We start from the raw sequence: 22,500 nt of genomic DNA, 5'->3' as shown, positions 1-22,500 counted from the left end.
TTGTGAACAAAAAATTACCGTTTCTCATGACGTTTTCTCGATCAAATCAAGTCGAGTGTTTGATTCTATGCTTATTTATCAGTACGAGTTGTGTAGAAGCTGTTCGAGTCCGTGAGAAAATTTGTCGTTAACATCCCGAAGTGCGGGCAGTCACGCAATTGACGCTTCGTTGTCATTTCTCCAGGAGTCGATTTTATTGTTTTTCGAGTTATCTTTTTTCTCTCATGGAAGATATGGCTTTCGAACATTTTCTGGATTGAAGCGTTGGTCAACTTTAGTTTTATTTCAGGATGAGAAGAGAAAAGTCGACAACAGGAAACAAGAAAGACCGAGCAGTCAAGCAATTGCCTGTGGAATTTTGAAATTAAAACCCACAACTCCCTTGGTATTTCGTTCATTCTCAATGATAGCGTAACAGATCACTTCACCACAACAAGATCATCCGAATCCTTCGGCAAGTAAGACAGAACTTGGTCCACATGCAATCTCTTAAAATAAGAGTAGGCCTTGCGTGCCTTATGTTTGACGACACAATCGGTGTCAGAAGCCTTTGTTTCAGAGAACATAGTGAAGAGCGGACTGATCGCTGTACCAAACACTTTCATCTAGATTTCGTGGATTTTCAGTACTCAGAAGTCTGTTATACTCTTTTTCTAGCCGATCGAAAATTAACTATCAGCTCGTTTGACTCGAAAGCAACAATAACGCGTGCAGCAAGATCTTTCTTGTTTGCTGCTGTCGACTTTCCTCTTCTCATCCTAAAGTTGACCAACGCTCCACTCCAGAAATCTTCGAAAGCCATATCTTCCATCTGAAAGAAGAAAAGATAACTCGAAAAGTGATAAAATTGACTCTAGAAGAAATATTTTGACTCAAACAACGAAGCGTCAATGGCGTGAGTGCCCGCACTTCGGCATATTCATGATAACTTTTCTCCATTTCACGGACTTGAACAGCTTCTACACAATTCATACTAGTAAACTAGTAGTAATCTCTGTATGCTGGTGATGAAAAGGTGCAAGAAGGTGGTGTGGCCATTATGATGAGCAAGCGAGCAGAGAGAGCCCTCATGGAGTGGACCCCGGTGAGCGAATGGATCATTACAGCTAGATTTCACTCCCGCATCAGGAGGCTGTTAGTGGTACAGGTCTACGCGCCACACAACGAGAGAGAGGAAGAAGAAAAAGACCACTTCTATGAAGAACTGCAGCAGACGATAGACGGATGCAAAAGAAACGATATTGTGGTAGTGATGGGCGACTTTAACGCTAAGGTGGGAGGAGACAACGAGGGATACGAGAGTTGTATAGGGAGACATGGGATGGGAGACAAGAATGACAACGGAGAGAGGCTGTGATTTTTCTGTGGCAAATGGCCTGGTCATCACAGGAACATTGTTTCAACACAAAGATGCTCACAAGGCAACATGGGTCTAGGCAAACGGGAGAGTGAAGAATCAGATTGACCATCTTTTGATCAGTAGGTGGTTGAAATCTGCAGTCCTCGACACTAGAGTGCAGAAGGGGGCCGATGTCAACAGCGATCACTACCTCGTCAGGACTGAGATTCGGGCTGAAACTCAACAAGTATGCCAACATGAAAAAAGTTTAAGCCTAGGTGCAACACGGACAAGCTGAAGGATAGAGACACAAAACGGATGTACTGTGAGGCAGTGGAGCGGAGGTTAGAGGAGAACAGAGGAGAGGAGAGAGAAGAGGTAGAGGAGTTGTGGGAGGCACTGAGGAAGGCATACGTGGAGTCAGCGGAGGCGGTCCTTGGGTTCCAAAAGGGAAAGAGCAAACCCTGGATCAGTCAGCAAACGTGGAAGGTGATAGACGAAAGGAAGGAAACAAAGACAAAGTTGGACAGTACTAAGTCAGAGAGGATACGGAACAAGATCAGGGAGCAGCACAGGCAGAAGGATAAGCAGGTGAAGAGAAGCGTGAGAGAGGATAAGGGGAAGTGGATGACAGAGAAGGCCCAAGTAGCACTGACAGCAGCAGAGAACGGGAGAGCTAAGGAGTTGTACGACATCACCAGACAGCTGAGAGGTAGCGGGCCGAGGAAGACAGTAGCGGGTACCAACAAGGAGGGAAGACTTCTCAAGAGTTAGGAAGAAAGGCAGGCAAGATGGAAGGAGCACTTTGAGGGAGTCTTGAACAGGGAGGCACCACCAAACCCACCGACAGATGAAGAAGTGGGGGAGGGTGAGCTGGATATCGACACGGAACCACCCACAGAGAAGGGTGGTGCAGACTCTCAAGAATGGGAAGGCACCAGAAATCGACCAGATAACAGCGGAACAGTTGAAGGTTGATACAGAAAGCACCTGTGCGGAACTCGGGCACCTCTTTGACCTGATTTGGCGGGAAGATAAAGTGCCCAAGCAGTGAAAACAGGGCCTGATATCTAAGATATCGAAGAAAGGGAATCTACAGAAATGTGGAAACTGGAGAGGAGTGACACTGCTACCTATTTCTAGCAAGGTGATGGGAAAGATTCTTATTAGCAGAATACTAGACGGTGTGGACCACAGACTGAGGAAAGAGCAGGCGGGATTTAGATCAGGGAGAAATTAGTCAAAAAAATTGGGAACATACGGAAGATACGAAAGGGACATCTTTGTTTGTTTTTCGAAATTAAGAGAATTTCAGACTGAAATTGAAGTTTTTGTGGGGAATATACGCTAACTCGTAGAGACACCGAAGACTCGCTGAGCTCCACACTTTAAAACCATATTTTAATGTTTACTTCTTAAAAACCTCCGCAATACAATTAAAACGAAACAGAACATAGCCACAGTCCCACGATAGTCGTCACACAACGTTCTCATATGCTTGTTTTCGCAAAATTGTATTCAAGGTTGTTGTGTTTTTTTTTGTGATATTGGATTCGATCCCTTGACGTCCGAATAGAATTAACTAGCAAGTTCCCGTGCGACTCTGGCTTTACTAGAAACCGTTTGTAGTAAAGACAGACAACAACATGACATCAACACGAGCAAATGAGAACGTTGCGTGACTACGTGACGATCATCCCGATTTTTTTTTCCCCCAAGAAGTAAACATTACAATGCTCTTTTAAAGTGACAATGACACTTGATCTTAGCTGAAAGTCCGAGAAACAATTTCCTTTCGTAGACGCCATCTGCATCGTAATGTGTCCCTTTTTTCAATCGGAATAGTCATTTAACGGAATCCTCACAATTCATCATCTTATAAGAATCGTATGAACGCGAATGAATTTCGACCCGAAGGCAACCCAGCTACATGCAATGTTTGTGTATTTAATTTTGATTTGTGTATTTGGCAAGAAACTCGTGTTTTAGAAATCCATAGCTGAGCAACATGAAATGGTTGGCATTTCATCATATCAACTGTGATGACCTAAGGGAAAATATCGGTCGGGTGTCACAGTTCTTTACGCGATCCTGCGAAAAAACTAAGCCTGCGGATCGCAACTCTGCCTTATCATACCATGTTGGCGGTGCGATTGTTTTTGTAAAGTATTGCAATTGTATTATTGTAAGTAGCACCTGTAATTGTAAGTGCATTGTATTGTAAGTAGTGCGTTCGCAATTCAATTGTTAAATAGTTTTGATGGTAGTATAATGGATTTTAGTAGTTGTTAATTGTGTAATTTTTGTAGGTTGTGTAAGTAGATGTACCAGTGTTGTAAGTAGTGTGAATCATAATAAAAAGTTATCGATCAAAAAAAAAAAAAAAAAAAAAAAAGGTTGGCGGTGCGAATTCCGTCTGTTTTCCTAGAAAACACACAAGCACACAGCTACCTGATGTTCTGTTACGTAGTATCAATCATATTGGCGGGAGATACTTTGAACAAATCGACAAAAATTCGTTCACCTTGGCGAAACTAAAAAAGTTAAAGCAGCAATGAAAAATATAATACGCGATCAGAGATAGAACCAGTGCTTTTCGCATGACGGGATGCCGGTGATCACTACGGCTACCGATTTACCGCACGAAATCGACGCGAAATGCCAGCCAGCCAATCCGTAAAAAACCTCAAAATCAACTGGCATCGAAAGCAGCGTCATCAAAAAACAACAGGAGAAATCTCGAAAAACGGCGAAAATAGTATGCGTTCTGTCGAACGCAACAAGCATGCAATCAAACACTCACCTTGATTGATCGAGAAAACTTTATGAGAAACGGTAAATTTTCCTTCACAAACCATCACTATAAAACTTTGATCGGACACTCTCACACCGAAGTCTGTAAGCTCATCATGCACTTTATCCTGATTACCCAGCATGCACCGTTTTTCCGAAAGGGTCTATGAGAATTACACCGTCTGACATAGTTTTTCAAATTTTTACGCATGCCAATCATTTCTGGCAGTTGAACGTTCCGTTGAACTAGGTTTCTTTTCCGCCCGCCTTATTACCTCAGAGATATCGTAAATGTCTTACTAAACTCGTTTTCTCGGTCTGTACGGTACTTTGAACTGATCCTCGCTTAATCCCGTTAATTTACGGCCTAAGCGCGAAATCAACGGAAAAACATTCGGTCCGTAACTTACAGTACGGATTTCGAACTCAGTTAGTAAGAGGTATGTATCAGTAAAACACGAAAAAAACTTACCTTTTACAACTGAAGCAAATGAAAGAACGATTAACAGAATGGTCAACTCCATTCGTGATAAAATACCTGAAATATTCAATTAAGAAAACACTTGAGAAATGAAGATTTCTTTCTACTTTGGTCCGGCGTTGATTTGACAAAGAACAACCAGCCGATCGTCATTTGCCGTCCTAAGGCATCAATTGGATCGTCGGTGATTAAAAACCTCGGCCACCCACGAGCACTTAGTTCCTAGTCGATAGCAGAATGCTTCTCGCTGATCCTCTCTTGAAGCATTGGCAGAAATATTACGTGTATAATTTATGTCTCTTAGAGTGATCGCAACACTGTAATGAGAGAGCAGAAGTCGCTCTGTGTATCCAAATCAAGGGGATTTGTTGCACAACACTTTCGACTAACAAGATAATTTAGTAAATAAAGAGCATCTGCGAGCCTTTACAAGGCCCTGCCAAATGCAGGGTTGTGTATATGCCGATAAGAAACCAATTGTGAAAGATGTAGATATTAACGGTCACACAGTTTGTCTGGGTCCCCTGTGAAATAATAGCCAGAATCCCGTGGAGAAAGTCTCCGAGATAAGCAGTGACATGATCAATTCCACAATGGCGAGTGCGCCTTCCTCTACCTGTCCCACGTCAAGCACGCGGCCGCGTGTTACGAAGATTTTCCGAAGATCGAAGAAATCGATAATTTCAACCTATATATTTGATGCTGCAACGACATATATATCGAGTTTCAAGAAGCGTATGTTTTAATCACTATGAACCATATTTGTGTAATTTAATTTCCAATCCATTTAAAACACATTACAGAACATATTCAGTGGTACAATTGAACACTTTTGTCACCCTTGGCGTTTCATAGATACCTGCCTGATATCAAATTGTTTTTGTAAAATAATGACTTGATGTTTGAAGATCATTCTGTATCACCCACGAAACGAATAAATTTACGAAGACGGGGCGAAAGAGGGGCGTTTAAAAACGCATGGTTTGGTGTTTTGTCTGACTGAGTCATGAACAATAGCTTTCAACGAAATTGGAATTTTTTGATGGCATCAACTGATCCGAAAAAAGTAAATTGGCCATTGCAAGGAGGATAGAAAGCTGTCGTTTCTCGAGCGTTAGTGGCCTTCGACAATAGCGTCATTGGAGGCCTTCCCTTCCCTTCTTCTTCACGCGAACTCCTCGTTCTACCGCCGGTTCTCCCTTTCCCTTCCCCGGTTGAAAACGCTGTTCACTTTAATGTGCCGCTTGGTAGGCAACGCTATTGGTGAAATGGTCCAGGAATGAGAAGCGCTCGTTAACCCCAAAACAGCACAAAATTTCCTTCAGAAACCAACCCCATTATATCAATATATTGGTTATTTTTCAAGTGTTGGACAGCACGCAAATACTTTGTCATTGCACAAATTTCTCCACACAACTTTCTCGGTTACTCAGCAACGTTCCTGTTGACGAAAGGTGGCAACGCCACAAAACAAACTATGATTGATGAGGAGGAAAGAAAAATCATGTGCGGCAAGGACTTATTTTTTGTACATAATCTGCCTGAACAACAACGAAGAAATTAAACACGTTCCAAAACCTTGGAGGATATTCCCAAGTTAACAAAAATCGGCTAAAATGGGAAATCCTTGACGGAATTTGAATTTGCGGCTGATAATTCGAGGAAAGTGGATTATCTGGCCGGCAAAAATGTTCTTTCGGCTGGGAAAATTCATCTCGTTCACTTTTTATTCAAGTATCCAGAGTTCATTTACACTCGTCGGATGGAGTTTAGTCGTAGACCATATCATCTCCATTTGTCAGTAGCTCAAAAAGATAATTTTGGAAAACATTTTGAGGGCTGGCCTCAGAAATTTTTGTAACCATTCAGTCTTCACCATTGCTAGAAAAGAGAAGCAATTAGCCACTGCTGGTTTAAGAAATTCTTGAAACTGCTACATTGGGCCGCTCTTAAAGTAAAGGAAATTTTTTGACACCATTTTCAATGACGGATGGTTTAAGAAATTTCCGATACCACTCCCGAAACTAGTTAATTGTTATAGCAATGTCCAAAGATACTGGAGCTCTTGAAGGTACTAGCCTAGACAGGGTAACGTTACTGGTTTCAAAAGTTTCCGGAACCATTAATGAGGGGTCATTGGGGTATACGGTATTGAGCTTTTTTTCATGCGGTATTTCGGTAATTTAAATTTTTACTTGCGGTATCGCGGTATCATCTAGCCCGGCGGTGTGCGGTGTTTCATCATTTTGGCTGACGGTATTCGGTAAAAGAAGGTCCTTCCCGGTATTGCGGTACCGTTCGATTCATTTGCCCTCTTCTCTCTCATAGACCTCATACAGGTCAATACACTATGCAAAACAAAACACACAGTAACGTTCAGTAAGCTATAAAGGTCAAGAAGTAAGCTATAAAATATTTAATCTATAAAGTCTAGAAAGGTCGATTAAGGTTTTGCAGTGAGATGATTACACAATTTCTGACAGTCAATCTACAATGTGATTGTTTTTGCATCCAATGACAATGAGCCGTTTCCGTTGAGTTACCTGACCCGACTGTTCGATCTGAAAACCTGTAATTTGAGGTCTTCGAGGTCTTCTCACGTTTTCTGGTCTTTTCTCGGAATGGTTGAGGCTGCTCCAGATGACGACGTCATTATTGACTGTGTGGCTTTTTTTTTTTTTAATTTATCACTTACACTTCATACAGTACTAATACCTTACTTACATGCATACACTACTTACAATACATAAATTACAATGCAATCACACTGATTAGCTTATTTACAATGCAATTTTTTTTTCTTCTTCCGTATTGCATAAGTTGCATAAGGGGCTTTCTGAAATGCGGTCTCGGTAGAGTGTAGCGCGGGTTGGAAGCACGTTATGAATCACTTTATATTAAAACATTATTATTTTAACTTCATTTGTGACTTTAAATGGCATAAAAACGTTCTGGATGGTACTTTCTGTAAAACGGTGGCGTAGAATTTTCGTTTCGGCAGTGGGAGGAACGAAGACGGTGTTTAAAAGAGAGGAGTAAATAGAACTGGTTTTTAGACTGTTTACAGTGGTGTCGTGAGTGACGTTTGGAATAGGGTTTCTAAGATTAGCTTTCCATTTTTTTGGGATTGCGTTAACTAGGCCATAGTATGTGGTGAAGGGAACATTCAAATTAAATTTTGTGGCAAATTCATGCCACTTCAAAAAATCCTGATTTTGGTTTAATATGTCGCTTATCTTGGTAATGCCAGCGTCATACCAAGTTTGGTAAAAAACAGGCTTTTTCCTACAAGAATTTTCCTATTATTCCACACTATTTCGTTTTTAGGATTTGATTTGGAATCGCTGCCCGTTGAGATTTTGAACTCGCACCAATAATCTAACACCTTTTTATAAAATATGGGAAGTTTATCATCAAGGTCTAGTGTACTTGTTGCGAAGTTGCATTTTGTTAGGAAGGCAAGACCACCATTTTTGTGAAAGAACTGGTTAGGAATAATTTTCCAGGAAGCTTGTGACTCGTCTTGAATTCTGTCGATCCAAGCTATTTTCAGCGCTTTTTCCATGATCTTAAAATCGCACATTTTCAAACCGCCATCTTTTTTCTTTCCAATTATGGTGTTTCTTTTGATTTTAGGGGGTTTCCCTGACCAAATAAAGTTGAAAATTAGCTTATTTATTTCTTGAATATAGTGATCTGGTACAGGGAGCACGGAGGCTGAGTAAATTAATTTAGGCATCCCAAGTGTTTTAACGATGTTTATCTTTCCATAAAGAGTTAGATTTCTCCGTTGCCAAGTGTTCAGCGTTTTTTGGAGGTTAAGTATTTTTTTACCGAAGTTCAGTCTGTTAGCACTTTCTTGGTTGTAAGAAAAAAAGACACCAAGAGCACTGACAGGTTCTTTTGGCCACTTAAAACCAAAAGGTTCATCTGTTCTGTCTTTCCATTCGCCTAACCACATTGCTTCGGTTTTAGTTGTGTTTATTTCTAGGCCAGAGTGCTCTTTGAAATCGTTTAACACCTTCAATAGACTCGTAACGGAGTCGAGGTCACGGACAAATACTGTTGTGTCGTCGGCATATTGACTTATTTTAAGCTCTTGCTTGTTGACTTGGATACCTTTGATAGTGGGATCATTTTTTATAGATCTAGAGAGGAGTTCTATACCGAGAACGAAGAGGACGCCAGACAACGGGCAACCTTGTCTGACTCCCCGCTGTAGGGAAAAAAAAGTTGAGGCATGACCGTTATTGAGAACACAGCTAGTAACATTATTATAGAAAATTTTTATCCAATTTTGAATGTCGTGGCCGAAGTTGAAGAACTGAAGTGTTTGTAAGAGATAGTTCCATTCAATGGAATCAAACGCCTTTTTGAAGTCCAAGAAAATGGCAATACCTTTTTGATTTGGCTTATCTGTGTAATGTATTAAGTCGTAGATTAGCCTTACGTTTTCACCAATGTAGCGGCCTTTAACATAACCCGTTTGATCGGGGTTTATTAATGTTGGCAAGACTTTTTCTATTCTCTTGGCAATAACTTTAGTGAGAATCTTGTAGTCGACGTTCAGAAGTGAGATGGGCCTTAGATTTTCCAAAATAGTTTTATCTTTGGATTTTTGGGGATAAGGGTGATTATTCCTCGTCTTTGGCTTATAGAAAGCATGCCATGCTGAGAAGCAAAGTTGTAGCTGGCTAGCAGGTTATGACAGATGTCAGGCCAGAAGAACCGGTAGAATTCAGCTGGCAGACCGTCGGTGCCCGGGGTTTTGTTATTGTCGAAGTTTGTGCATTCTTCTTCATTTACCAAACCCTCACAAGAGCTCTTCTCTTCTTCACTTAGAGCGGTTACATTTTCTGAGATAAAAAAAGGCGAATTTTTGAACTTTTCGGGATTAATATTGGTGGAGCGGTATAACGACTCATAAAACTTTTTTTCTTCTTCTAAGATTTCGAATTCATTTGATCTTCCGTGTAACAATTTTCCCCAATTTTGAGTTTTGAGACTGTTTTACTATCATGATGTCGTTTTTCTAAGCTGTAGAAATACTTTGTATTGCGTTCTCCTTCTTCATGCCATCTCACTTTGCTTCTCAGAATTGCACCTTTCGTTTTGGTCAACATGGTTTTTTTAACCTGTGATCTGGCACGTTGAAGTTCTAGTAAGATGTTTCTGTTGTGCGGGTTATTTTCTGCTCTGGTTTGAAGGTCATTTACTTTTTTGTGCAGTAATTTTTCTTCATCTCGATTTTTTTTCGCTTTTCGTTTAGAGTACTTGATCGTGAAACCTCTTATCTCCATTTTTATGAGGTCCCATTTTAAACCTAAATCATGAACCTCGTTATATTTCTCCTTAAAGATTGGAATGTTTATCTTAAGTGCTGTTACGTATGTTTCATCTTTAAGTAAGGCTGTATTAAATTTCCAGAAGCCCGGTCCTCTTTTTTGGTTTAGGCGATTGGACTGTAGAACAAGTGACACAGCGGAGTGATCAGATTCGGGTGCGTAGACGATGTCGCATTTCTTTGCTAATAGCCCATTTCCGATATATTTAGGCGCGTAAGACTGGTAGCAAATAAAGACACGAAAGCGAGGCTTGGGGGAATAGCGCGAGAGAAGTTAAATTAAAACTTACAGCGAGGAAAGATAGGAAATAATGTTTTCGTTTTGAGCCTTAATAGTAGTCAAACGATGGTTAAATACTGTGCAGTTGCAGTGTGTAAAAATGGAAGCCATAACAGGCCAGATCTCTCGTACTTTCGCTTTCCTTCCGATCAGAAACTACGCAAAAAGTGGGAAACATTTTGTCGAAGAGCGGACGAAAAGTTTAAGACACTTGCAGATCCTCGGAGATGTTCGCAACATTTCAGTAGAGAAGACCTTAAAAGGACGCTTTCCGGAAAGATTGAAGTCATTTCTTGTGGTGTACCGACAATATTTGATCCGAAACAGCCCGCAGCAAAGAGTGATCCTCGTCAAGAGAGGAAAAACAAGCGGGATCGTCGAGCACAACACTTGGCAGATAATTCAACAGAGCTACCGGTGAAAAGGCAAAGGGTAGACGCGCAGGAAGGTAAAATTGGTACAGTGCATTCATCAGCAGGGACCATCGGTGTGATCGGTGACCACGATTACACTGACCGAATCGAAAACGTGGACGAGCGACAGAGAAACGTGCTATGCCAGACTGAACTTACAATGGAAGACCTCGCCAAAATGGAAAGGGGAATAAAAAGGCAGTCTTCGACTTCAATCCCAACCTCCAGCCAAGAAGTTAAAGTTGGCGCTAATGCTCAAAGAAGAAGAGAGCAATTGGTTCAAGACGTGTTGAAAAGCGATGAATCTGTAAAATTTTATACAGGCATTCCGTCACTATCGTGTTTCATGCTTCTCGTCAATGCCCTCCTTCCGTATGCAGGAAAAATGAAGTATTGGGACAAGAACAAGCGTCAAAAATCCTACTACCAGAATGATCCTGAGAAGGAAAAACCAGGGCGAAAACGCTACGTTGGATTGAAAGAGGAGTTTATTCTTGTTCTCTTGCGGCTGAAAGTAGGTCTAATGGAAAGGCACCTTGCCGACATGTTCGCAGGTTCTGTCAGTACAGTTAGTCGGATCTCTATGACATGGGTTCGCTTTTTAGCTCTGACTTTTAACGGTTCACTAATTCGCTGGCCATCAAAACAGGAAATTAAGACTCACATGCCTAAATCGTTTTCACCGTGTTCTTTATTGAGAAGCCTTCCTCTCCAAGTGCCCAAAAGGCCACTTGGAGTGATTACGAACATCACAACACTGTTAAGTTACTAGTAGGAATTACACCATGTGGAACTTTTTCTTTTATCTCCAAATTATGGTCTGGGAGCACAAGCGATCGGCGAGTTACTCAAGAAAGTGGCCTGATAGACCTTCTGGAAGAGGAAGACCAAGTCATGGCGGACAGGGGTTTTACAATCAGAGATCTTCTGACAAAACACAGTCACGTTCAGTAAGCTATAAAGGTCAAGAAGTAAGCTATAAATCTATAAAGTCTAGAAAGGTCGATTAAGGTTTTGCCATAATGGTAAATGATTACACAATTTCTGGACAGTTAATCTACAATGCGATTGTTTTTGCATCCAATGACAATGAGCCGTTTCCGTTGAGTTACCTGACCCGACTGTTCGATCTGAAAACCTGTAATTTGAGGTCTTAGAGGTCTTCTCACGTTTTCTGGTCTTTTCTCGGAATGGCTGAGGCTGCTCCAGATGACGACGTCATTATTGACTGTGTGGCTTTTTACTGGGTTGCCAGTATGGCAAACCCAGTCGGAATCTGCGTTTCATTTGTTTGTTTGTTTGTTTTTTTTTTTTTTTCGTTTTTTTGTTTTTTCCGTGCCAGTAAAAGTCTTGCCTGTCACTCCCCTGCTAAGTGGTGTCTTTGTGCATAGAGCCTTCTGCGCTTATTTTCTTAGGATCGAAACAGTAGTGGGAAATGCGTAGATTTCTCTGGTGGACACAGTAGAATAATTAACTTAACCGGCAGTGGCGTCGAAAGTCATGTAACGCGATGGCGTTTTAGTGGATCTTTAAACAAAATATACCCCTATGGAGCTCAATAATGAAAAGTCAATTGGATACTGAACAAGATACGAGTTGAAAAAAAATCTGGAATCTTAAAAGGGACGAGTAATGGACTTCGACAACAATCTGTCGCCCGTCGAGCCGTAATCAAAGTGAGCTGTAGTTCTAATATTGTACAAGTGTGGTGTTTTGTACAACACTGAAATCAAATGGAAAATTCTCTAGTAACTTATGGGTTTAACAAAGACAGAGACTTGGATCTGCTGTTTGTACTCAATTATGCACAGTCTTCTGGTATCAATTGGAAATTTCACTAATTCTGGTTAGTCAAAAATTATTTGAAAGAAAGCTTGTTGCCCCTTTTTGCTTGATTATTCAAGTAAAGGGTTTTTCAGTAAAGGGTTTGATGCTGAGCACTGGTGAGAAATTTATTTAGTTGCGCTTTTGACACGGCGTGTAATTTGACACGATTGAGTTTCTTGTCTTCACGCACGTAATGAAATACGGCGGGTCTAATTTGCCTCTTATAGCAAATATGTTTTTTTTTTCAAAAAACATTTCGCTGGAAAAGGTGGCATTTATGCATTCATCATGTTGTGTAATATGCGAGCTTAACTGGATAGTTTTTATGGCAATAGTAAAGCATTTTCGTGTCAAAATAAGGTAAGCGTCTTGTTGTGTTAACTCAATTAAATATAAATATACCATGCGGCGTAAACTTGATTTCCACTCTCAAAATTATCTCCAGAACCTACTTTTTGCGTAGAATAAGCTTTTAAAATGATGTTCTTGTCTTCTGTGATGATACCATAGGCAGTCCAAGCTCGCGTCACTACAGACAGCCGTTGAGAATTTAAACGCGTTATAAGACTTTGTAAGGGAAATAAAATACCGTCGATTATGAAGCCTAAAAAATGCTCAATTTAACGTTCATTCAATAAAATCAATAAAAATGACGTACCTCTGGTGTATTCTTGTGCTTTTTGGAGCTTATTTTACCGTTTCGGGAAGTCCGTGTTTTCAATGTTCTATTAAAGACGAAGTCAAGGCTGCAGACTAAGATTTCGCCCGTTGCCAGCTCAGAGGCGGTTTGCGACTCGAAAATCCATCCCAGCCGCGATTTTTTCACGCAAAGCTAAAGCCACATCATTTGCGAACCTCCGTGAATGATTCGTCGTCAAAAATCCCCACGTACTTGGCTGGAAATGAGCATTTTCTGCTTCGATTGCACGATAGCCGATGAATTTAACAGATCCTGATAACCGAACAGGACACGGAGCTTGGGTCCGAGGTCAAATTAACTTCACCCGATGAGGTACAGTCATTTCATGTACAACACTTACCCCATCCCCACAGTGGCTTCTCGAACAGCTCCATGGTTATGAGCGACCAATGACAAAGCGAGGCGAGGCGACGCGACGGGACATCACCATACAAAACAAACAGCAAAATTTGAATATTCTGCGGGGTTTTCTTCCAGCAACAAAATGTGTTATCAAAGGCGACCATTACGTGAGCCAGAGGTGAGTCATTTTTATTCATTTTATTGAATGAACGTTAAATTGAGCATTTTTTAGGCTTCATAATCGACGGTATTTTATTTCCCATACAAAGTCTTATAACGCGTTTAAATTCTCAACGGCTGTCTGGTCTGTAGTGACGCGAGCTTATGCTGCCTATGGTGATACTTGACGATTCGGGAAAATTTTGTGAAAAAGTATTTATAACGGGTCACACGCGCAACTTGATCGCCCGAACTTAACATCCACTTGGCCTTTAATTTTGACATCCCATTGAAAAAAACTCGTAAAATATTCGCGGACCGGTCGATTTCTCTGAAATTTGAAAGGATGATTGCTAATAAAGATTTTTCGCAATAACTAAAAATTCCTGTGTTAAGCATTAGAATTTGACGAAGAGGTAAATGCGAGTAAACTTGTTGCGTGCGTTGCTGTTTTTGTGATTTGACTGTTGTGCAAATATTAAATTATGAAAAAAAAACTACGGATAGAGCGTTAAAAAATCTTTATTTTTAGCGGTTATTTAAACATAAAAGATGCAACGCTTGACGAGAAATAATATTTTTGCTAATACAATGTATTTGAAAGAAGAAAAATTTAGCGGGAATCGTGGTGAAAATGAGATAACAAATTTGGATACGTGCATGCGAGGAAACAGGAATTTTATTTCTGACAAATGATTTTGTCATTGTAGTGTAAGATGAAATTTATTTGGAAAGCCAACAATATATCTATAACTTCGTGGTTAATCCAATTTATTGCTACGACTTGCTAGTGCGACGATTGTTTACAAGAAACAAAGGCTTTTTGGGAATTTTGAGTGTCATGAAATTACATAATTTGCGTGACAAATATCCTTTTACTCTAACCCAAAAACATTCAGATAGTAACAAACTTCATATTTACTTAACCATTTCTTCTGCTTTTGTGCTTGTCAGCATTGTGATTTGCGATAATTCGCAAGTCTGTTTTTGTATCTCATATACATACATGTTTAGATTTTCAATTACATGGCCACTCAACCTCTCGCTTGTGCAAATAGTTCACCCAGAGGTCAAAATAGATACAAATATATCATGCTAAGCATAGAACAGAATCTCAGCTCACTGCGTTTTTCATTCGAAACTTTTGATCGGCCGCTCAAATACAGGAGTTTTGCCAGCTATTTTGATTTAGTATCGTCATAGGGAGCCCACACAAACAGTGTGTCTGTTTGTATGTTCGAAATATAAAGAAATGTATGGGAAATATTGAAGAGTCCTAATATAGTAAACTTACATCGAGAAATGACTATGTTAAAGCTCAAAATAACCTCAGTTGTTGTGTATTGTCATTTCTGTGGCTGCAAATGGTGAATTTGGGCGATTTGGTGAGTTTTCCGTTGACTGTTACTACACGTCCTTAGAAGGAGACAAGGGTGGAAAGCTCATTTTCGACCGCTCCAGCGTCAAGCCGATTTTCATTCAGAAATTAGAATCGCCCGACTTTCAAATCGAACACCAGATAAACTGAAAGGTTGACGCTTCTTCTCATGCCATTCAATCGAAGATCCATTGGAAATCCAAGCGCTAACCGCCAAATAATTTTCGAGAAATGCAGCTTTCGAAGCGACCAGCGTCCGCGGCCGGGATTTCGTGTGCCAAGGAGCAACCGTCACGCTGTTTGCTCCACACTGATTGGATGCACTGTTTAGCAACATCCAATCAGTGTGGAGCAAACAGCGTGACGGTTGATAAAACCAAATTTTCGTATAAATTTCTACTGTCCTAAAAACAGACAAGCGAGATTGTAACTCGGATACCTTTCAGGTATTCCGAGTAATAATTGTTGGTTTTCGATCGATATCGCTTGATGCACCGGTGTAAGAAATAATTTTGAACATTTCAACGCAACTGGAAGCGCAAAAACAAAGCACAGATGATTTCAACGATGGCATTTTCCCTGGCCTCTCAACAGAAAAATGTGTCCAAAAGGCTGAAAAGGTGCAGCGACCTTTTCATATGAATTTCTTCTGCAGTCATGATAATGTGAATTGTTGACGGATGAAAAACAGGATTGTGTTTCATACACTAGTAAATACCTTTGTCTGCGTTTCAAACTCCATCCAAACAGCTTCAGTACTTACGGAGTTCGATGAAAATGCGGATTTATAACATGCGGTGGGGCAACCAAAGCGATGGGAGCTGTGTTTAAGGTTTCAGTGTGGAACTTTTAATATCGTTCGCCGATTTAGAAACTCGAACATGACCCCAGGCAGGTATTTGGGGACGAGTCTGGGATTTGTTTTGCTCTGCCCAACTATGGGTACACTTGCGTAGGTTTGCGCTCACCGTATGGAGGCTCAGTGAACCGTTGACCAGCCGTGTCAAAATTGGTTGTTAGCGAGCCTCGAAGGAGTTTGAAAATTTGAATATTTTTCGCAGTTTCTCAGCGATGGATACTCGCTGGACCTTGAAACTTGGTCAAGGGGAAGTAAATTTATCCGTGTAGCCATCGCCGGAGTTTGAGCGTGACTGATGCCGGAGAAGTGTGCATTTTTTCGGTGAGATCTGAGGTAAGTTAGAAATGAGTTTCCAGCCTTTCCTTTATTTAGGGAAGAGTGGCGACTCGGGAATTTGAGAAGTCGCTTAAATCGCATTCAATCAGGCAAAAAACCACACAAAAAGCAAGAAATTCACCATGACAATAAAGTACGGCTTTTTTATTGAGAACTTTTGCGGGTAAATATCTTTTTCAGTCTGTTATCAAGATTCCCATACAAATCCTTATAATTGTTTACCTTCCGACTCTGGGCCGCCTGTGGTATGTACAAGAAATAAAACTCAGGCGAGACAATTTGGTAGCGCGAAGTTTGTCAGCTCTTGTAAACATTGCAAAAAACACACGTACTTACTGTTCGAATTCAAAATTCATCTGAGTCGATTAAAAAAGCTTCCATGTTAAACGGAATATCAAGAACAAGGGATTGCCAGAATAAAATCAATGTTATTTCAAGCTATAGTAATCTACCGGTTATACGTTGAGACTAGATGCTTCTGTGAAGCATACACTGGTTTGCCTGTGGTACGTGCTACAGAAAATCAGAAGGCACTGAATTGTGTGATATTGAAATACAGCATTCCAGTCTCTGAAGAATAACAAATAAAAGAGAAGCGAGAAACATTGGCTTCTGGACAGACATGTTGATGATTTTCAAGTTCTCTCACAACTTCTTTTCACCACAAGTGTGCCCTCTGAGCATCTGAAAGCTTTGTAATACTAAATTTCATTGAAGTCAATCCCTGTTTCGCGGGGTTAGTGTTAGGATGGGAGACCAAAACAATAAACTCTTCATAAAAAACAGAAACATCTGACCGAAAATACTATTAACGCTAACAAATGCGAACTCAGCAAGGTACAGATTCTGTTAGCTTGCTTTATGAAAAACAAATATTGATGAAAAAGCAAATAACTATTGAAACACAGTTTTCAGAAAGAGCAGAAGGAAGTTTCCCAGACGGTCGATCGAGAATAAAATATTTACGACATGAAAACAACATTAATTTTGAACCGTGAATATAGAATATAAAAAGTTACGATCAGCGACAAACATTTTGGGAGATTTTTGCTACGTTCAAGTAAATTGCAAAATCGAAAGTGACATGGCCGGAATTCAGCGGGCGCCGTGATTAAGTTACCGCGGCATGTTTACTCGCCAAACAGTGAAGCATCTGTGTCAAATGATGGCAAGATACCGGGTTTTTGTAAGTTTCTTTTTCTGTCAAGTGTTATAAAGGTTGACAATGAAATGAGCGAAGTCAAAACAAAGATCACAATCGCCCAACTGTTGTTTATGCAAAGTCAAAATTTACTCTCCAAGACGCGTACGACGTTATTTATCACCAGGTAATTCCATCATTTTGGAAATAGCAGCTACTTTATTATTCATCTGCGTCACAAGTTTTCACTGATTTTGGGGCTCATTTTGTTGAAACTCAAGCACGCTTCCAACAGGCCTGTGAACCCTTCCTGCTTACAGAGCAATACTAAAAAACTTCTCCCATATCACATTTGAACCTTAAGCTCGAAAATTCAATACACAACATGATATTATAATTCACAAAGGCAGAAAATACCACAGAATCCTTTTCCAGCGAAAAATTTATTGAAACAAACAACATATTTGCTCTTGGAGGCGAAAACCTCTTCCTATTTCATTGCGTGCGTGAAGAAAATGGGAAAAGAAAACTAATTATACCAAGTGGTACGTTGAATGGAAGCAACCTCTTCGCTGAAGGCTAGTTTGACATGCGAAAAACAATTTTCAGTTTAAAAGGACATTAGTGGAAAAATACTTCCAGAACATTGTTTTAAGCATAAAGATAATCATTATGCAACTTTACCTTGGTTCGGCATCAAAATAGCACAAAAGTAAGCTAAAAGGGATCAAAACAAAAGATTAAGTACTCACGTTTTCGTCGCGACGTGAAACCCCACGTTCTCACTTCTCACGTCCTCGACTTCAGGACAACGTCTAGACTTTCGAACAGTCCTTCGTCTAGAAACGCGCGGAACGAAGGACTTTTCATACTTGATTGGCGCCAATTTAGCGACCCAAAAACGGGTCGCTGAGCTAGGCTAATCAGAGTAGTCCTCGTGGACCCCAGGGGATAGAGTTGTCAATCAAAATTTGCCACACGTAGTGAAGCGTGATTTTCAAACACGCTACTAGGGCCACCGGATATTCCAAATTACGCGACCATCAGAGGAAAATAATTGAAGAATATCTGTCTTGCATAGATCTGTTTGTGTCTTCTCCAACCGGAGCTGAGAAAAGTCTGACCTTTGAACTAGTCCCGTACGCTTTTGGTCGTTTACTTGGAGCGGGTGGCAATGCTATCGTCTTCGTAATTCTTCCATTGATTTCACTCGCGAAAGATTTGGTCTGTAGCCGGTCGCTATTTACGAGACAACACATTTAAAATCTTAAGTATAAACGGGTGTCTGGAAGTCCCGAGGCGATTCTCAACGACTATCAACACATTTTTCGTCGAATGGAACAAAAAAATTTAAAATTCATGTGTATTCATCGACGAGAGTCATTGCATCGCTAAATGGTAAGCTTAAGTTTCACTAGGATGTATCTTTTAATCCCGGTCTAGTACGTCTCCTACACCTGAAGCGTACCTGATCTTTCATGAGTGAAATCAATTGACTTTCTTGACGATTCGAAGCTTTCCCTTACTTGCTAATCTTTCGAATATATTAGTCTTTCGTTTCTATCAGCACAAATCACGGCACAAGTGTTGGTCCAGAAAATACCACTGGAAATCTCCTTTCCAAGCGGCCACTCGAGATTGAAAAAAAGCTCTCGTTTTATTTCATCTTTGTTTCTCGATTTCGTAGAAACAAACATGTTCGACTGTTTTCGTCGGATTGCGCCATCAAGTTCAGGGCTTGCGAATGACGTCATCCCCTTTGTGGCGCGAGATGCAAATGAAGACTTTGCAAGCGAGACAAGTCGATCTCTCGCGACTTCGTCGCTCGCTCATTCACTTGGCGTACGAAAAATCACGATTCGCTCGCCGAAACATTTTGTTTTGGGGTTATCGTGAGGTCGACTTGTGGCAAGTCTACTGTTACGTTTGCTACTCACCGAAATTTTGTAATGTTGGCAGTTAAACGAGCCGAGCATTTAAATAAATGAAAATGTTTGACCTAGTCCCACATGTCGGAAAACCATTTCACTGCAAAGTTGAAAGACACAAGATGTTGAAAGTATTGCTTGATTGTTTCGCCTGGCCTTGTTGGTATTACATTTTTCTTTTAAGTGCTATTAAGTGGTAACTTAAACTGTAAGTTATGAAATTAACTGCACGTTAATCCCTACTTCGGTCCGCTATGACGTCTAGTTGCCTAGCTACAATCCCAGCCAAAAAGATGGAGACACCAACCCAAAATACAACCGCTTCCCCTTTTCAATGTTGATCGTGCTATGACTTTGGGCATTCGTGAGAAAAGTCAATAGTTTTTTTTTTCCCTTTAACTTCGAAAAGGGGGGAAGGGTGAACTTATGTGTGGCATCAAGTGTCCCAGAAATTTATGACCGAGATTGGGTTGGGTCTAAAAAAAAGGTCACTCTCAGTTTAACGGGTCACTCGTACTTGCAGGTCATTGTTTTACCTTTTCGAAAGTAACCCCAAACTCTCAATTTGCCTAACCCTAGGCCTAAAAGCCAAGTTTAGGTCTATGGTTACCCAAATCAATTAGGGTTTTGGGTTACTTTCGAAAAGGTAAAATAATGACCTGCCACGAGTAACCCGTCAAAAGTGACCCGTGTCCGGATTGTGTCACGGTGCCCGGTTCACGAGTTACTTTGTGACTAGAAAGGTGACGGGTGCGATTTGCATTGTTTTTCGAAATCTATACTGGCCCCTTTTTAAAATATGACTTGTTAATAAGCAGTGAAAACACTATGAAAAGAAGTTTGTTTCGCTCACCTTCTGTTTCCCATTTCTACATGGTAAGACTTGGGATCTTTGCGCAGTCCAGGTTCTGGTTCTCACACAATGGAATGTTGATAGTTAACCACAGAGTTGTTTGCAAGCATTCGAAGTGGTGATCTTGAATTGTCAATTAAAAATTGTCTGTCTGGATCCCTACTCAACCGGTTAAAAATAGGTCTACAAACAAGCTTTGAAATCAGAGTATTGAAATTGAAAGTATGTCTATGATCTGACCAAATCACGATAAATATTTCTTTCTGTCTACAGTACCATCCTAAAACTTGCACCGCTTTAAATCATGTTGCATAAAGCGGTTTACAGTTATTTCTCATTGTTTATTTATTTTCTTGTTAATTAATTTTGGTTTTTCGTGCACGGTTTCTTTTGTTTTTGCAAGAACATAAATGAGAACTGACAAAGGCACTTTTGTTCAAAGGCTAGGATCAGTAAGGGAAAAAACGCGTTCCAGGTTCCGGATTGATATTTTACATAAACACTCCTGCAGCTCACTAGTTTCGATAACGTTTAGCCGATCATGAAAACCACGCTGCTGGACGACAAACGGTACGTTTCATCGTTTAGCCGCCAGGGCTATAAGCTGGTTTAACAGTAAATCCCATCCTTAGCCTTACAAGAAGACATCTTTTCTGCGTCGATAGAAGGAACAACCGCGCGCCGGTGTTATGCAGGAGATCGTGAGTTCGACTCGGCCGGCCGGATCCCCAACACTCAGGGTCTTAAAATAATTGAGGAGAAAGCGCTGCCTTTGTAATAACATCCGCAAATGGTTAGACTTTCAAGTCTTCGCGAATAAGGACTATAAATCGCAGGTCCCGTCTCACAACCTTCAACGTTCATAAACTGTGGGATATTAAAGATCGCTCTCACTAGTCGAAAAGAGTACGGTGTTGTGGTCTGGTCTTTCCATCAGCCATGTGGTCGACTTGGAATAATCTTCTGAAGGAACAACTGATCGATGAGACCACATAACAGCAAAACAGACAGTAGTCAAATCGAAGGAGTCCAAGTGCTGAAACTGGTAAAGTGTTAAACAAGAATACTGCCGTGCATGAAATTTCAAGATTGTTTTGATCAGTTTAAAACCATTTCGCAAATATGCAGCTGTGCACTTCACGAAAACGGCGTTTGATGGTCTTCTCAGTGACTTCTACTTAATATTTATTAGATTTAAGTGCCAAAAATGCCAAAAACCGTAACTCAATCTTAACTCAAACTCATCTCAAACTCAACTCAAACTCAACTCAACTCGTAACTCGATCAATAGTCTATCTCGTTTTCCAACCTTTTTTTTTTTAGACTGTTGTTTTCCGGAAGCATTAATGATGTAAGTTTGGTTTTAGGGGACTGTCGTGTGTTGTCGGATCAAGGAATCTGTTTTGAGTCACGTATGATTGACAGTGGATAGTTTTTCCTGAAAAGGCTGAAAGGAAGCTTTATTGCCTTGGACTTTTTTTTGGTTACACCCCACATGTTTGTTCTTTTCTTAGATGGCAAAATTTATTAATATATTATGTGATTTGGAGCTGCAGCTAGAAACAGTGTCCCATGCATAAGGTCTCATTGGGTTTGATGGCAGTAAAATAATTTTGGTAAAAAATATGTTAAGAGTTTTTATCATAACTTCTCATCTTGGTCCTGATGGACTTCAAACATGCTCTACCATTTTTGCACAAGGAACTTGTCAATCAACCTTTACCTTTTGGTGTATTTGCAATATGATCTTTGGATAGCAATTGATTTATTTTTCTTATCCCTTATGGGTAGATATCCTATGTCTGTCACATAGTTTTAAGCTTTTATTTCCTGTAGTATATTTTTATTATAGTTAGCACATGACCCCACCAGGATGTATTATTGCTTTAATATTGATTGTGTTTGAATAAAGGATATTGTTGTCTTGTCTTGTAGATAAGGCAAAACAGCCTCAGTTGTGTTTGCATTATTATTTCTGAGTGTTACTTTTAAAGGGCAAACCATTAAAAAGTGCACATAGTTTGCAGGAGTCCAGGAAAAGTATTCCAAATATTCATTGATTTGAAGTTCCTGAAGCAGGTAAATCTTGAAGAATTTACGTGACGATATTTGGAATATACAACATTTCTATTTGGGAATGTTTAAAGTGGTACTACGACCAAAAACAAAAAAATTGTTTTTCCTTTGGATTTCAAAACTATGTTAACTAAACACTAACTCACCCAAGTTTTAAGTTCTGATTTTATAAAGACACCTGTTTATTTTTGCTGGAATTTTCTTATTTATTGGTCCGCCATTACCAACTTCAAAATCTTGAGAGAGCTGGG

The 22,500-nt window shown here is 40.2% G+C and overlaps 1 protein-coding gene and 1 pseudogene across 1 annotated transcript in view; one reads left to right on the top strand and one right to left on the bottom strand.

The window, feature by feature from the left end:
* LOC138045500 (adhesion G protein-coupled receptor L4-like) overlaps nt 1-18,172 on the bottom strand; it is a 77,637-nt gene extending 59,465 nt beyond the window's left edge. Inside the window, exons 1-2 of the mRNA XM_068892031.1 lie at nt 18,145-18,172; nt 4,605-4,670 (exon numbers count right to left, since the gene is read on the bottom strand). Of these exons, the coding sequence (XP_068748132.1) occupies nt 4,605-4,656 (52 nt within the window). The 5' untranslated portion in view covers nt 4,657-4,670; nt 18,145-18,172. The remainder of the gene's footprint in view (nt 1-4,604; nt 4,671-18,144) is intronic.
* On the top strand, nt 1,253-2,113 carry LOC138044689 (uncharacterized; annotated as a pseudogene).
* Nucleotides 18,173-22,500: the final 4,328 nt, after the last annotated feature.

Source organism: Montipora capricornis, chromosome 4 (genome assembly GCF_036669925.1).
Source record: "Montipora capricornis isolate CH-2021 chromosome 4, ASM3666992v2, whole genome shotgun sequence".
NCBI lineage: Eukaryota > Metazoa > Cnidaria > Anthozoa > Scleractinia > Acroporidae > Montipora > Montipora capricornis.
The sequence above is the reverse complement of the archived record's forward strand: the minus strand, read 5'-3'. Positions and strand labels throughout refer to the sequence as shown.